Below are 11,471 nucleotides of genomic sequence, written 5' to 3'. Positions count from 1 at the left end.
TTTCTAAAAATAGAAACAATACTCTCTCTACTTTTTCTTCTCTCTTACTTTACTCTCTCTTCATTAACTCACAAAAAAACACTACATAAAATCTCGTGCCGAAAAACAAATGTTGCATATTTAATGGGACGGGGGAGTACAAATCAAAAGTCAAAGGGCACCTAGGAAAATCAAGAAAGAGAAGTAGGGGTGTCTTAGTAAAATAAATAATTTCAAAAAATATAAATATATAGATAAAAAGCGCACAGGACAGGTAGAAAGAGAAGAGAAAGTGGTCCACCTATATACAGTTGCAGCAAATGCCAAACACTCCCTCGTCTCTTCCTCTGTTATCATCTCCTCCCCACCATTCTCTAGAGAGAGAAAATGCAGTGTGTCTCTTGTCTGAATATCTTCACCTCATCCTATTAAAACCTCTGTCTGCCCCCTCCCGTGACTCTCCGTACCCATCACTCTTAGATATTTCCTTCTTGTAATAAAATTAAAATCTCTCTTCTTTTTTTAGCAAACCATTTCCATCTCGAAATAATCATCTCTTTCCCCCCTTTCCTCAAAATAGCAACTGCAGAAATTACCTTTCCCTTTCCCTGGGATTTCTCAGCCATGGAAGAAGAGAAACATAAATCTTCTCCAATTCAACAAAATCACAATCTTCGATGAATTCAAGAAAAACCCTAGGGTTCTCAACTAATTCCCTATTTATATAGATTTCGGTCCTTTTCTGACCTCAGTTTTAGTACTACTCTCACTCTGCCTTTTCAGGGTTTAGGGTTTTTACACTTCACACAGCCAAAATGTCTTCCTGTCTAAGTGGGAGAGCTTATAGATTGAACCTTGATTTGATCAAATCCCCAACCACAACCTTCTCAACGTCAAACTCATCCTCATCTCCTTCCTCAACCCTCTCCGAATCCAGCAATTCCCCTCTCTCAATCTTCTCCCGAAAGCCCCGGACGCCGCGGAAGCGCCCGAACCAGACCTACAACGAGGCCGCCGCGATCCTCTCCACCGCGTACCCGAAGCTCTTTCCCGCCAAAAATATCCCGAAGCCGCCGTTCAAGCTCGCGAATAATGCCCGGGCGAATTTCCTCTCGGAGCCCCCGGACTTGCTCATCCCCCTTCCGCCGCCGGAGCCGGCGAAATTCGACAAGACGTGCCGGAGCCCGGGCGAGGTCACGTCTTCTCGGGGGGATTTCCAGGGAAATTGCGACGAATTCGGGGAGGATTTCGACGCGGAGTCGATTCTCGACGAGGAGATCGAGGAAGGAATCGATAGCATCATGGGGAATCTCGCGGCGGAGGAAGGCGGCGCCGCCGTGGAATTCGCCGTCTCCGGCGGTGGTTATTGCTACGGTTTTCCGGTGGGGATGGGGTTTGATTTTGGGTACGGGATGATCATGAGGGCGATGAGGAATGGCGACGGGAGGGAGCGGTGGAGCTCGCCGACGGTGAACGTCGTCGACATCACGGCGGCGGCGGGGGAGAAGAAGGCGGCGGCGGGGAAGAAGAAGCAGAAGAAGAAGAGGGAGGAATCGGCGGCGGAGAATTCCGGCGGGGCGGTGGGGCGGCTAGGTCTGAACCTGAACTACGACGACGTTTTGAGCGCGTGGTCGGAGAATGGGTCGCCGTTTTCCGGGGATGCGGCGGCGGCGGAGGGCGGCGGAAAGGATGTCCAAGTATGTAATTTCGTCACTCTGTAGTGAAAGTTTTATCATGGTTCGGATAATACGGTTGTTTGTGTCGGTGATGAGAGCGTGCCACGTGGCAACATGAGACGTGTGTTATGACTTTTGGGTAATAATAAATAAATAAATTTCGTATTTATTTAAGGCCGGAATATTCTAATTTAGGAATATTTTGAAGATGGTTTTTGTTTTGGATGTTAATATATTAATACTATGTTCATTCCATTTGAATAGGTCTCAAGCTTTTACATATAAATATTAGTAATAAAGTATTATAGTGGGAATGTTTTTTTATTAAGAGTATATTCATCCGAAGTACTATAAGAGAAAAAATTAGTAAATTTCAACTAATAAAGTTGGTCACAATAAAATAAGGTATAGATAATGAGTTACAGTGTTTATTTTGTGTTAAATTTTATTTAGTTAGATGGCTTATTAAAATGGGACGAACGAAGTATACCTTTTAACTCTAATACTAATATTTATTGCTGCTATAAAGATAAAAAAACCATAGAAAGGTGAAAAATTTAAAAAGAATATATACCGTCGTACTTAATTCACGTGAATTATTTTAATTATTTGACGACTAAAAGTTACAATAATAAGTGTAAAGTTGGAAAAGTATCTCTTTTATAATACTAGTACTAGTAAGTATTTTAGTAATTCCCTCCTTGTTTTATGGCTCTCTTTGTTTTGTTTATTATTTTACTAATATATTTACATTGATAATTTCGATAATTGTATAGTTTCCATAAAGGAAATGTGACATAAAATAGATAATTTTATTGGTGAATTAGATAAAGTTGGACGGTGGCGGCAGAATATTAACGGCGGTTGAAAGCTTAAACCCATATATACATTTTTTTTAATATTGTCATTATAATAGTTGTACTGAATTTTGTATTATTGCATGTGTAGGATATGTAGATATAAAATAATGTAGGCGGTTGAATCTAGAATCGTCTACATTGAAAGATTCAGCACTTCTTGTCTCCACAATACAATAAATTGATCAAAATAGTTTTGAACAACAATAATAGTATTATATTTGTTTTTTATTTGTACCATGATATTTATCAGGAACGATTGGGAGAGATAGATTTGTTCCCGGAGAATGGGGCACCGGCGAGGGGCGCCATCGTGCTCCGATACAAGGAAAAGCGCCGGACACGCCTCTTCTCCAAAAAAATTAGATACCAAGTCCGAAAAGCCAATGCTGATCAACGCCCTAGAATTAAGGTATAAATCTAAATAATCTTATCTGATTTTGATCATGGACATAGATTTTTCTATACGATTTATATAAATTTAATTATTGTAGTACGCGCTGACATGTAATATCGCTCGAACATGTATTAGCTAAAATTGACCTAATGCACTCTTACACGCTAGCTCGTGCATCGTGGGAGTGTGTAAATGTGCATTTTCTAAAGAAGTTTGTCACATTTCAAATACGTTAGTGCTATGTTAATCAAATAAAGTAGAAATATTCACATCGCCATGATGTTTTAGGAGATGTGAAGAAGTTAGTGATATGTTATGTTGTGTGTTATGTGTATAAATTATGAAGGATTTATAGAAATTAATTTTATTATAGTAATTAAAAAAGTACCAAGATTTGTAAGTAAATATGTTTAACTGAGTTAATACGATGTTGCAGGGAAGATTTGTGAGAACGCCAAATTCAGCCGAAGATGATTAGGAAATCAGAGCACTCTGTTTTTTTTGTAGACTTAAGTAATATTTTCTCATTCCTTCTTTCATAATTTTTTCTACTCTTATAAGATATCAAACTCCAAAAGAGATATGCATAAGTAGGAAGAACGCAACTTGAGCACAATTATATTTTTCTTCGTTTCTTTTTGATCGATACTCTATTTTGATGAAATTTAGATAATCTGTCCTAAAATGATATTTATCATGTGTTTTATTGTTTCACTCCAAATCACATGCAATGTAATTTAAACAACATTTGGTTACTATTTAAGTGAATGGCGGATTTAGAAAATGAAACTTACGGCGCTAGACATTGTGAACAAAGTCGTGTAATGTAATGTAATGGTTTCTATTTAAGTAACATGTTAAGTGTAATTGACGCAACTCAGATAAGTTTTTGAAGATGTAATGAGGCCAATAGTTGATCTTGTTTAGGAGTTTTGTTTTGTTTTAATTAATTAACTGTCCAGCCTGAGATCGAGAGAGAATCTTATAATGATGCATATTTAGATAATGATCACACATTTGATAAGAAAATCTCCCCAAAAACGTTAATCGGAGAAGGATCTGATAATCACAACAAACATAGATAGATTAGTTTTAAAAAATGATTAAATAAAATTAATTATTGGGTTAAGAACCCAATTATATTTAATTATCTATTAATAGATGTAGTATTTAAAATTTTGACATAACAGTTGCTGTGGTGTAGTGGTTATCACGTTAGTCTTACACACTAAAGGTCTCCAGTTCGATCCTGGGCAGCAACATTTGTTATAATATATTTTTAATCTCGGATATGTTTAGGTGGATTTTAAGCTTAAAATCAATTCTTAAACATTTTTCTTTCATTAGATTGTCGAAATCGAATCAACTTTTTTTTGGAAGAAAAAGCACAAACAGACCACGTCTCAAAATAACCTCACTCAATTTCAACGATAAAATGCAGCTTGATTGATTAGATTTTTTTTTCTTATATCAAATTCGACATATTCATATATAGGTGTGAACTTGTTTTGTTATTATTGGGTTTGAATTCGATTGACATTTTATAATAATAAAAAAAACTTTTATTTGGTCGGTTCGAAACTTTAGGTCAAAATGACACTATTATTTTTTAAGAACATAATAGTCTCATATATATTCGAAAAAGGCCTATAAAAGACAAACAAAAAGGTATGTCTCCATTTACATTTTAATATTCGATAACAATCTATAGCATCATTTAAATGGTGTATAGGATAATTATAATCAATTAATTTTCAGAATTAAAGTTGATTTGATAGCATTATATTTACATACATTAACAGATGATGTGGATTAAATTAGATCTATTTGTTTTTATATCTATGAAATAAAACGTCAACTTAAATTGTTGGCCCGCCATGAGTGGTAAAATGTTTATTATATTTTCATACATCAACAATATATGAAGAAAAATATTTTGTCGTGACTTTGAATATAAATAATTTTCAGAGAAATCGTTATCATTCAGGTTCAAATCAACTATCAAAGAGTGTTTATTTTTCTTTTGAAGCTAAAGAGGCATATTCGCCTATATTGAATTTAAGAGATTAATTTTTTATTTTCTTGAATTTAATATTGGTTCAAAATTTCTTGTAGCAATGGAGATTTTGTGTTTGATCGCAAGAAACTAACTGTTGCTTTGGTGGCTATATTATATAGTATGGAATTAAACACTTGCTAAACGAATGTTGCACAATTTAATTATAAATAGGATATGCCCTTGGTGTATATATATATATATATAAATACATAATCATTGTTGCTTAGTCAGAAAAAAAGAAAAACAAGGAAAACATGACATTATTGGTCCAAACTAAAATATGTTAATCTCTTTAACTATTATATGGAGTGAATAATATCATTCCAAAATATACGAATTTCAAATAATATCCCCACTAAAATTGGATAAATCATAAAATAATTAAATAGCCAATATTTAGGACATATATGTGCAATCCAACCAATTTTACTTATTTAAAATAAAATAAAACTACTACTTAAATTGTGAGTAGGCCTTGAATGGGAATATATATTTTTCTAACAACGAAAATAAGTATTTTATCTTTACTCGAAATAAACAATTTTCAGAGAAATCAATGTCAATTGGATTCATATCTATTAAATGATAGAAATTCATCGGGTTCCATCCTAAAACCAATTGGTGATAAGAGTAGAGGCCCATGAGACTTATATAGTGGATTAAGCTCTTTGTGTACACTGACGTGGAATATTTTTTATATTCATTTTATGTTTCAATTGCCAACACTCTCCCTCAAACCCTTCAAGGTGAATCTTGGAGGGTTGGACTTTTTTTTATGATTGATTGGACAATCGGCCCAATCTTTTTTTTCGATCAATTGGACCGCTGGCCCAAATTTTCAGCCTAGTTATAATGCTGAGTCAGTCATTTTTTTCGATTTCAGCCCAGATATACTGCTAGGTCAGTTAAATATGACCCATAGTCGGTGACCCGCTCTGATACCATATTCAAATTGATATCCAAGAGAAAAAGAAGAAGACATGATAGGAGGATTATTTTGTGTTGTATATCATCAATTGAGCAATCCTCTTAATATAGAGGATTTCCCTAATTACATATGGTAAAGAATTCTCTAATTTTGGTGCTATCAATTACACATTAATTACATGATTCTTTCCTTAGTTTACAATTTCCTCATGATTTGACTTCAATATTCTAACATTAAATTGTGTGTGTGCATACGTATTTCATTTAGTAATACATTTATAGGGATGTCAATCGGGCTGGCCCGTCGGGTTTCGGGCCAACCCTACTCGGGTTGCGGGTCAATCGGGTGCGGACTAATCGGGTTGTGATTTCTTTCGGGTTATAAAAGCTCAGCCCTAACCCTAAAAGCTCGGGTTTCGGGCTAGCCCAGCGGGTTAATCGGGTTGCTACCGATAATATTAACATGCGATCAATCCAATAAATAATGATTAAAATTACTAATATTCATACAATGTAAAACATTTAATTATGATATATTTAAGATATATGCTTAAACTCAATCATAAACATGATCAAATAGTAATATTTGAGATATTTCGTAAAATTTTAATGCATGTTTTAGAAATTTAAATATATTTTTTTGTGAATTTGAAGTTTTTAATTTATTTATCAATTATTATATTAATAAAAATTAAATATATAATTTGTATATTTAATATAAAATTGAAAGTTATTTTTTTAGTTAATATTAATCAATGAAATGTCGAATTGAGAGTAAAAAAATAGAATAATAGAAATTTAATCGGGTTTTCGGGCCAGCCCATCGGGTTTTCGGGTCTGACCCTAATGGGTTGCGGGTTAATCGGGTGCGGGCTAATCGGGTTGTGATTTTATCGGGCTAGAAATTTCCAACCCTAACCCTATAAATTTGGCGGGCTATTCGGGCCAGCCCACGGGTTACGGGCTACATTGACATCCCTTACATAGTAGCAATATAAAACTTAATTAGGTGTATTAATTAATTTCCTTAACTATTAAAAACTGTCTAAACTTTCTTGTAGCAATGGAGATTTTGTGTTTGATCACAAGCAATAAACTGTTGATATGGTGGCTATATTATACTCTTGAAAGCAGTCACTATTGGCTGTTGTGATTATTAAGAAATTAATGAGGGAAGCAACCTCAAGAAATTAATTACAACACTACAATATTAATTTCTCACATGGTCCGTGTATATTATAAAAACCCTAATCATTGTAGATAAAAAAGAAGAAACTAGCATAAAAACATGACTCATGCATAAGGCATAATGATATCTTGATTTTATGCATCATTTTGATATTAGGCTAAATTATTTTTGCTTTCAATTTTATAGTAGTATAATGCTATGGTTTAGTTATAATTTTGTCTGGTGTTTGATTGTTATGTGCATAATTTAGATATGATGTTTGTTACGAGATCGATACTTCTCATTCAGGCTATTGGATGGCTTTGAATTGTTACTAATTTTGGTGATTTTGCTCGTCGGCTTCTGACTTTGAGCATTTTTTTTTATCAATTGACAAAAAGCATTATATCAAACTAGAATGTATCCAACATACTAATTGTGTAAGGGTTTTTTCCGATCAAGCAAAACATAATTAAGCTCAATTCCACTGTACAAAACAAGAAAGAAAATTTTCTAATTAAAATACACGACACATCATTATACATCATGTAATTAATTAAGGATTATTTAGAGTTAGCTGCAGCTATGGCAGCTTCTATCTTTACTCTTAAAACATCTTCATCTTCATCATTACCCTGCATAATAAAATAAATAATTAGGACTTAATTATGTTGTTAATAAATTTATTCAAATAAATGCTGACTCAACTACTGAAGGAGACATTCACAAAGAAGCTTCCAAATCTTTCAAATCGCGAAGAGGAAAAATATTACTACTATATACTTCTAAAAAATCGATCTTGTTGAGAAATCTATTTAATTGATGTTGTGGATCTTAATTAGCTTAAAACAGGGAAAGATTTACATGATTAAAATATTAAAACATGGGACCCTGTAATCAAGTAGTGGACCAGCTAAATATTTTCTGATTTTAATATATTTTTCAATTAAAAAATATAGTTGATGATATGATGCCTACAATAATTGACAACTTATTAACTAATATTTTGTGCTCCTATTGTCTACAATTTATATTTTTGCAGGAAAGGATCTAATTATAATTTTCATGTTTGTTATCTTATTATAATTGAAATCAGTCATTGAACGTTGTTGTTTTATATTCTAACTTTCCAACATCGAAATAATTAATTTTCTTTAAAAATATTAATTGAAAGAGAACATTAGATAGCTTCTTGGATATGAAATGTACCATGGCCTAGTAAATAGTTGTCTCATAAAAGAAAGACATAAAATAATCACTAAAAGGAAGATATATATTAGATACTTATATAGTAGACAAAGTACCCTAATTGAAAACATTATCCAGCTTCTGAAAGCAAGTACTCCATATTTTCTTAAGATGCTTCCACACATACCCTAAACCCTAAAGTCCTTAAATTACTAAAAAATTGACCTAATTCTAATTTTGCATAATGATTTAAAAATTTTGGACCAAACTGAACTTTCAATTTCATCTAATTTTGCTAATGAGTTGGATTCCGACCAATTTAATGTTGACACAGCCGTCTAAAAATATCAGGCGATCGAATCATTCAGTTGTACTTTTCAAAAGACTATCGATTAAAATTCCACATGATAATGCTTCAAAACGATTTGAATATAAGGGGCAAAATCAGGTCGGAATTGAACCTAGTTATCAAAATCAAATTAAAAGTTCAATAATATTAAACAACTTTAATTGATTCTCTACATCTATTTATATTTATATAAATATAGGAGGGAGAAGAAAGATACCTCTAGAAAAAGAGTCTTGAATAGTCTACCAGAGAAAGCATTGATGCTACAAGTAATGATTTTTAGCTTCAAAGACTCAAAGGCTTCACATAATCTTATCATTGTGTCTCTCCTTTTACTGCAGCTCAAACTCACCACCACCACATTCTCACCCATATTCGATACCCTAAGCTGCAATCAATTCCATCACTTTAATTAATTAACTAAAAATAAGTAATTAACTAAATACTCAATCATTGACAACTAATCTCAATATAAATTCAATTAATTGTAGTGGACTAATTATTTCATTAGTCGGATGACATCTAATGCCAATGCTTGTTTGACTTAAGTGTTCACATTATCAAAATTTGGCCATTCATACATCTCAATAATCATCTCTTTTATCAAAAATATAAAAATGTTTCAAAGCCAGAAACTGACTTAGTCTTACCTCAAGCATCTCAACAGGTGCCGCCGATGCCTTCTCAACTTTTGTCCTTTTTGAGTTAGAACGAAATTTCATAACATCTTCATCCATCCCAAAAAAATCATTATTCAGTTCCAAATCCGATACCTCAGCAACAATTCTTCGTTCCTCATCTTGAAGTGATTTGATATACCCAATGGCATCTCTAATTATTGATGCTTTGTCCATCTGCACAATGTCCAACGTGCATCTAAATAATTTATTCCATACATCACTTTAATTTAAAAAGCTAATTATGATAAGACAAAGTATCAAACAATATTTTAGTAGTGAAGGGTCACATTATGTTTACCTTTGTAATGTTTGGGACCACAGCTCTTAGTGCATAGAGCCTCTCATTTAGCTTCTTCCGCCTATTCCTCTCCGACACTATGTTCTTCGACGCCGGCGACGTCGACTGCACACCGTCCGGTGAGCTCGAGTCGTAGTAGACCGATATAGCCTCATCGAAGTAACTACACATGTCGAACAAAAAAAGGTATTCAATTTTTTATTTTCGACTCGAAATAAAATGCTCAGAGCTAAAAAAACGTGGCGAAGAGAATAAATTAGGACTTAATTACCTTCCTAGCTCTTCGGTTTGGAGGAACATGTTGGCTTCCCAATACTTTGTGTAATCATCATCGAAGTTTTCCATGTTAATTTAGTGTGTGTTGTGTGTGTGGAAAAAGAATTTGGAGTGGAGAGTGTGTTTTGATATGTTTTGCTAGATTTTTTCCTCATTTATGGGGGTGTTTTATAGTCTTACCAAAATATATTGTCAGTTTGTCACGTGGGGTTATTGTGGTTAAATTTTGTGACTTTTATTCAATTATTTTTAATGGAGGTGATTAGTTGGCCAACTGGGGCCCAGGGAAAAAATATTGAATAATGAACGGTGGAAATGGCTTGTGATATTAATTAAGATGGGGTACTAAAAGATTATGATTGTTAAAGATTGTGTTTCAGATTAAATTAAATCAATGATTAAGAGCTGAATAATGCGTTCGAGGAGAAACGTGTAAGCACAATAGCCTTATATTTGACCCTAGCTAAATCCAAGCGCATGAAATTTAACTTAGTTAATATGATTACCATAAAAATCATTATTAGTTTTCTTTAAAAAAATAAGAAAATATTGGACCATTATTAAAAAACTAATTTATAAATGTCGAATCCAAATATTAATGTATTACCAACTTTTTTCTTACTTATTTTCCTTTACATTTCTTAAATTACGTTTCGAATCAAAATGTTACATTTATTAATGAACAAATGACCTATTTACTATTTTCAGAATTACTACTAGTATAATTTATTGATTATAATTAAGGTTATTCATTCTGTGAAATAGATTTATAGTTTGGACATAGGATTTAATTATGATATATGCACAAGAACGAGGCTTTTAAATATATGAGGAAGATGATTAGTCAAGATATCTGCATCAACTTGATTAATCATTAAACATATTTTTCTCAATCAATTAGTCAACATTTCAATAAGTATGTTTAATTATTTCATAAAAAGCAGAGTTGTTAAGGTTGATGCTACTGCATCGTCAAGCAAAAAAGGATCTTCCTATTTAATAGTAGAACATTTAAATAATGAAGGTTAATTTCATGACTTGTATTGCTTAATTTAATTCCTAATTATTAAGATGATTAATGAGTCTACAGCCGAAATTTACCCAAAAAACAAAAGCAAACTATTTAGAATATGAATTCCTAATTATTAAGATGATTATTGTGTCTACCGCCAAAATTTACCCAAAAAACAAAAGCAAACTATTTAGAATGTGAAAACTTGTGGAAAATGGAAATCTTTTGATAACAGCGACATATATAAGAAATTTACCCAAAACTAAAAGACACTATGCTATAATTATGAATATTTTTTGTTGTCTATTTACATCAGACACGTGTTAATTATGCCTGCTATCTGTGCTTAATTAAAGTCACCAGCATATTGTTTCACGTGCCAAATTAATTGCAGAATACGCACGTGCTCAATGAAAAACCATAGTACTTTACTATTTTTCTTTTTAAAATATTAAAACTCGCACATAGTACTTAGTTACTACTTCTATCAAAGTGTTTAATTTTTTTAACATATTTCATTATCGAAATTTGGATCTGACCCTATTTAATTAAAATTTATAATTACTAATTAAGCACGACAACCTCAAGGTATATTGTATTGATAA

The 11,471-nt window shown here is 32.7% G+C and overlaps 2 protein-coding genes and 1 non-coding gene across 3 annotated transcripts; 2 read left to right on the top strand and 1 right to left on the bottom strand.

Moving 5' to 3' along the window:
• The first annotated feature begins 281 nt into the window (after nt 1–281).
• On the top strand, nt 282–3,599 carry LOC121783540 (protein CHLOROPLAST IMPORT APPARATUS 2-like). The gene is made up of 3 exons (XM_042181639.1): nt 282–1,676; nt 2,766–2,924; nt 3,346–3,599. The coding sequence occupies exons 1-3, from the start codon at nt 795–797 to the stop codon at nt 3,385–3,387; spliced, it is 1,083 nt and encodes a 360-aa protein (XP_042037573.1). The 5' UTR covers nt 282–794; the 3' UTR covers nt 3,388–3,599.
• Nucleotides 3,600–4,098: 499 nt separating this feature from the next.
• Nucleotides 4,099–4,171, top strand: TRNAV-UAC. The gene has a single exon. It is a non-coding gene; the product is annotated as a tRNA-Val (tRNA).
• Nucleotides 4,172–7,499: 3,328 nt separating this feature from the next.
• On the bottom strand, nt 7,500–9,996 carry LOC121783428 (transcription factor bHLH35-like). The gene is made up of 5 exons (XM_042181497.1): nt 9,850–9,996; nt 9,579–9,741; nt 9,251–9,454; nt 8,818–8,988; nt 7,500–7,698 (listed from the first exon to the last, which is right to left on the bottom strand). The coding sequence occupies exons 1-5, from the start codon at nt 9,921–9,923 to the stop codon at nt 7,627–7,629; spliced, it is 684 nt and encodes a 227-aa protein (XP_042037431.1). The 5' UTR covers nt 9,924–9,996; the 3' UTR covers nt 7,500–7,626.
• Nucleotides 9,997–11,471: the final 1,475 nt, after the last annotated feature.

This window comes from Salvia splendens, chromosome 21, assembly GCF_004379255.2.
Source record: "Salvia splendens isolate huo1 chromosome 21, SspV2, whole genome shotgun sequence".
Lineage (NCBI taxonomy): Eukaryota > Viridiplantae > Streptophyta > Magnoliopsida > Lamiales > Lamiaceae > Salvia > Salvia splendens.
The sequence above is the reverse complement of the archived record's forward strand: the minus strand, read 5'-3'. Positions and strand labels throughout refer to the sequence as shown.

What these genes read in the sequence shown, in the direction of transcription:
- LOC121783540 (XM_042181639.1), top strand. Translation starts at nt 795, where the DNA reads ATGTCTTCCTGTCTAAGTGGGAGAGCTTATAGATTGAACCTTGATTTG. An exon ending in GCGGCGGAAAGGATGTCCAA is followed by an intron (nt 1,677 to 2,765) that starts GTATGTAATTTC and finishes GATATTTATCAG; the next exon opens with GAACGATTGGGAGAGATAGA. An exon ending in ATCAACGCCCTAGAATTAAG is followed by an intron (nt 2,925 to 3,345) that starts GTATAAATCTAA and finishes ACGATGTTGCAG; the next exon opens with GGAAGATTTGTGAGAACGCC.
- LOC121783428 (XM_042181497.1), bottom strand. Translation starts at nt 9,923, where the DNA reads ATGGAAAACTTCGATGATGATTACACAAAGTATTGGGAAGCCAACATG. An exon ending in CACCTGTTGAGATGCTTGAG is followed by an intron (nt 8,989 to 9,250) that starts GTAAGACTAAGT and finishes AATTGATTGCAG; the next exon opens with CTTAGGGTATCGAATATGGG. An exon ending in TCAAGACTCTTTTTCTAGAG is followed by an intron (nt 7,699 to 8,817) that starts GTATCTTTCTTC and finishes TTTATTATGCAG; the next exon opens with GGTAATGATGAAGATGAAGA.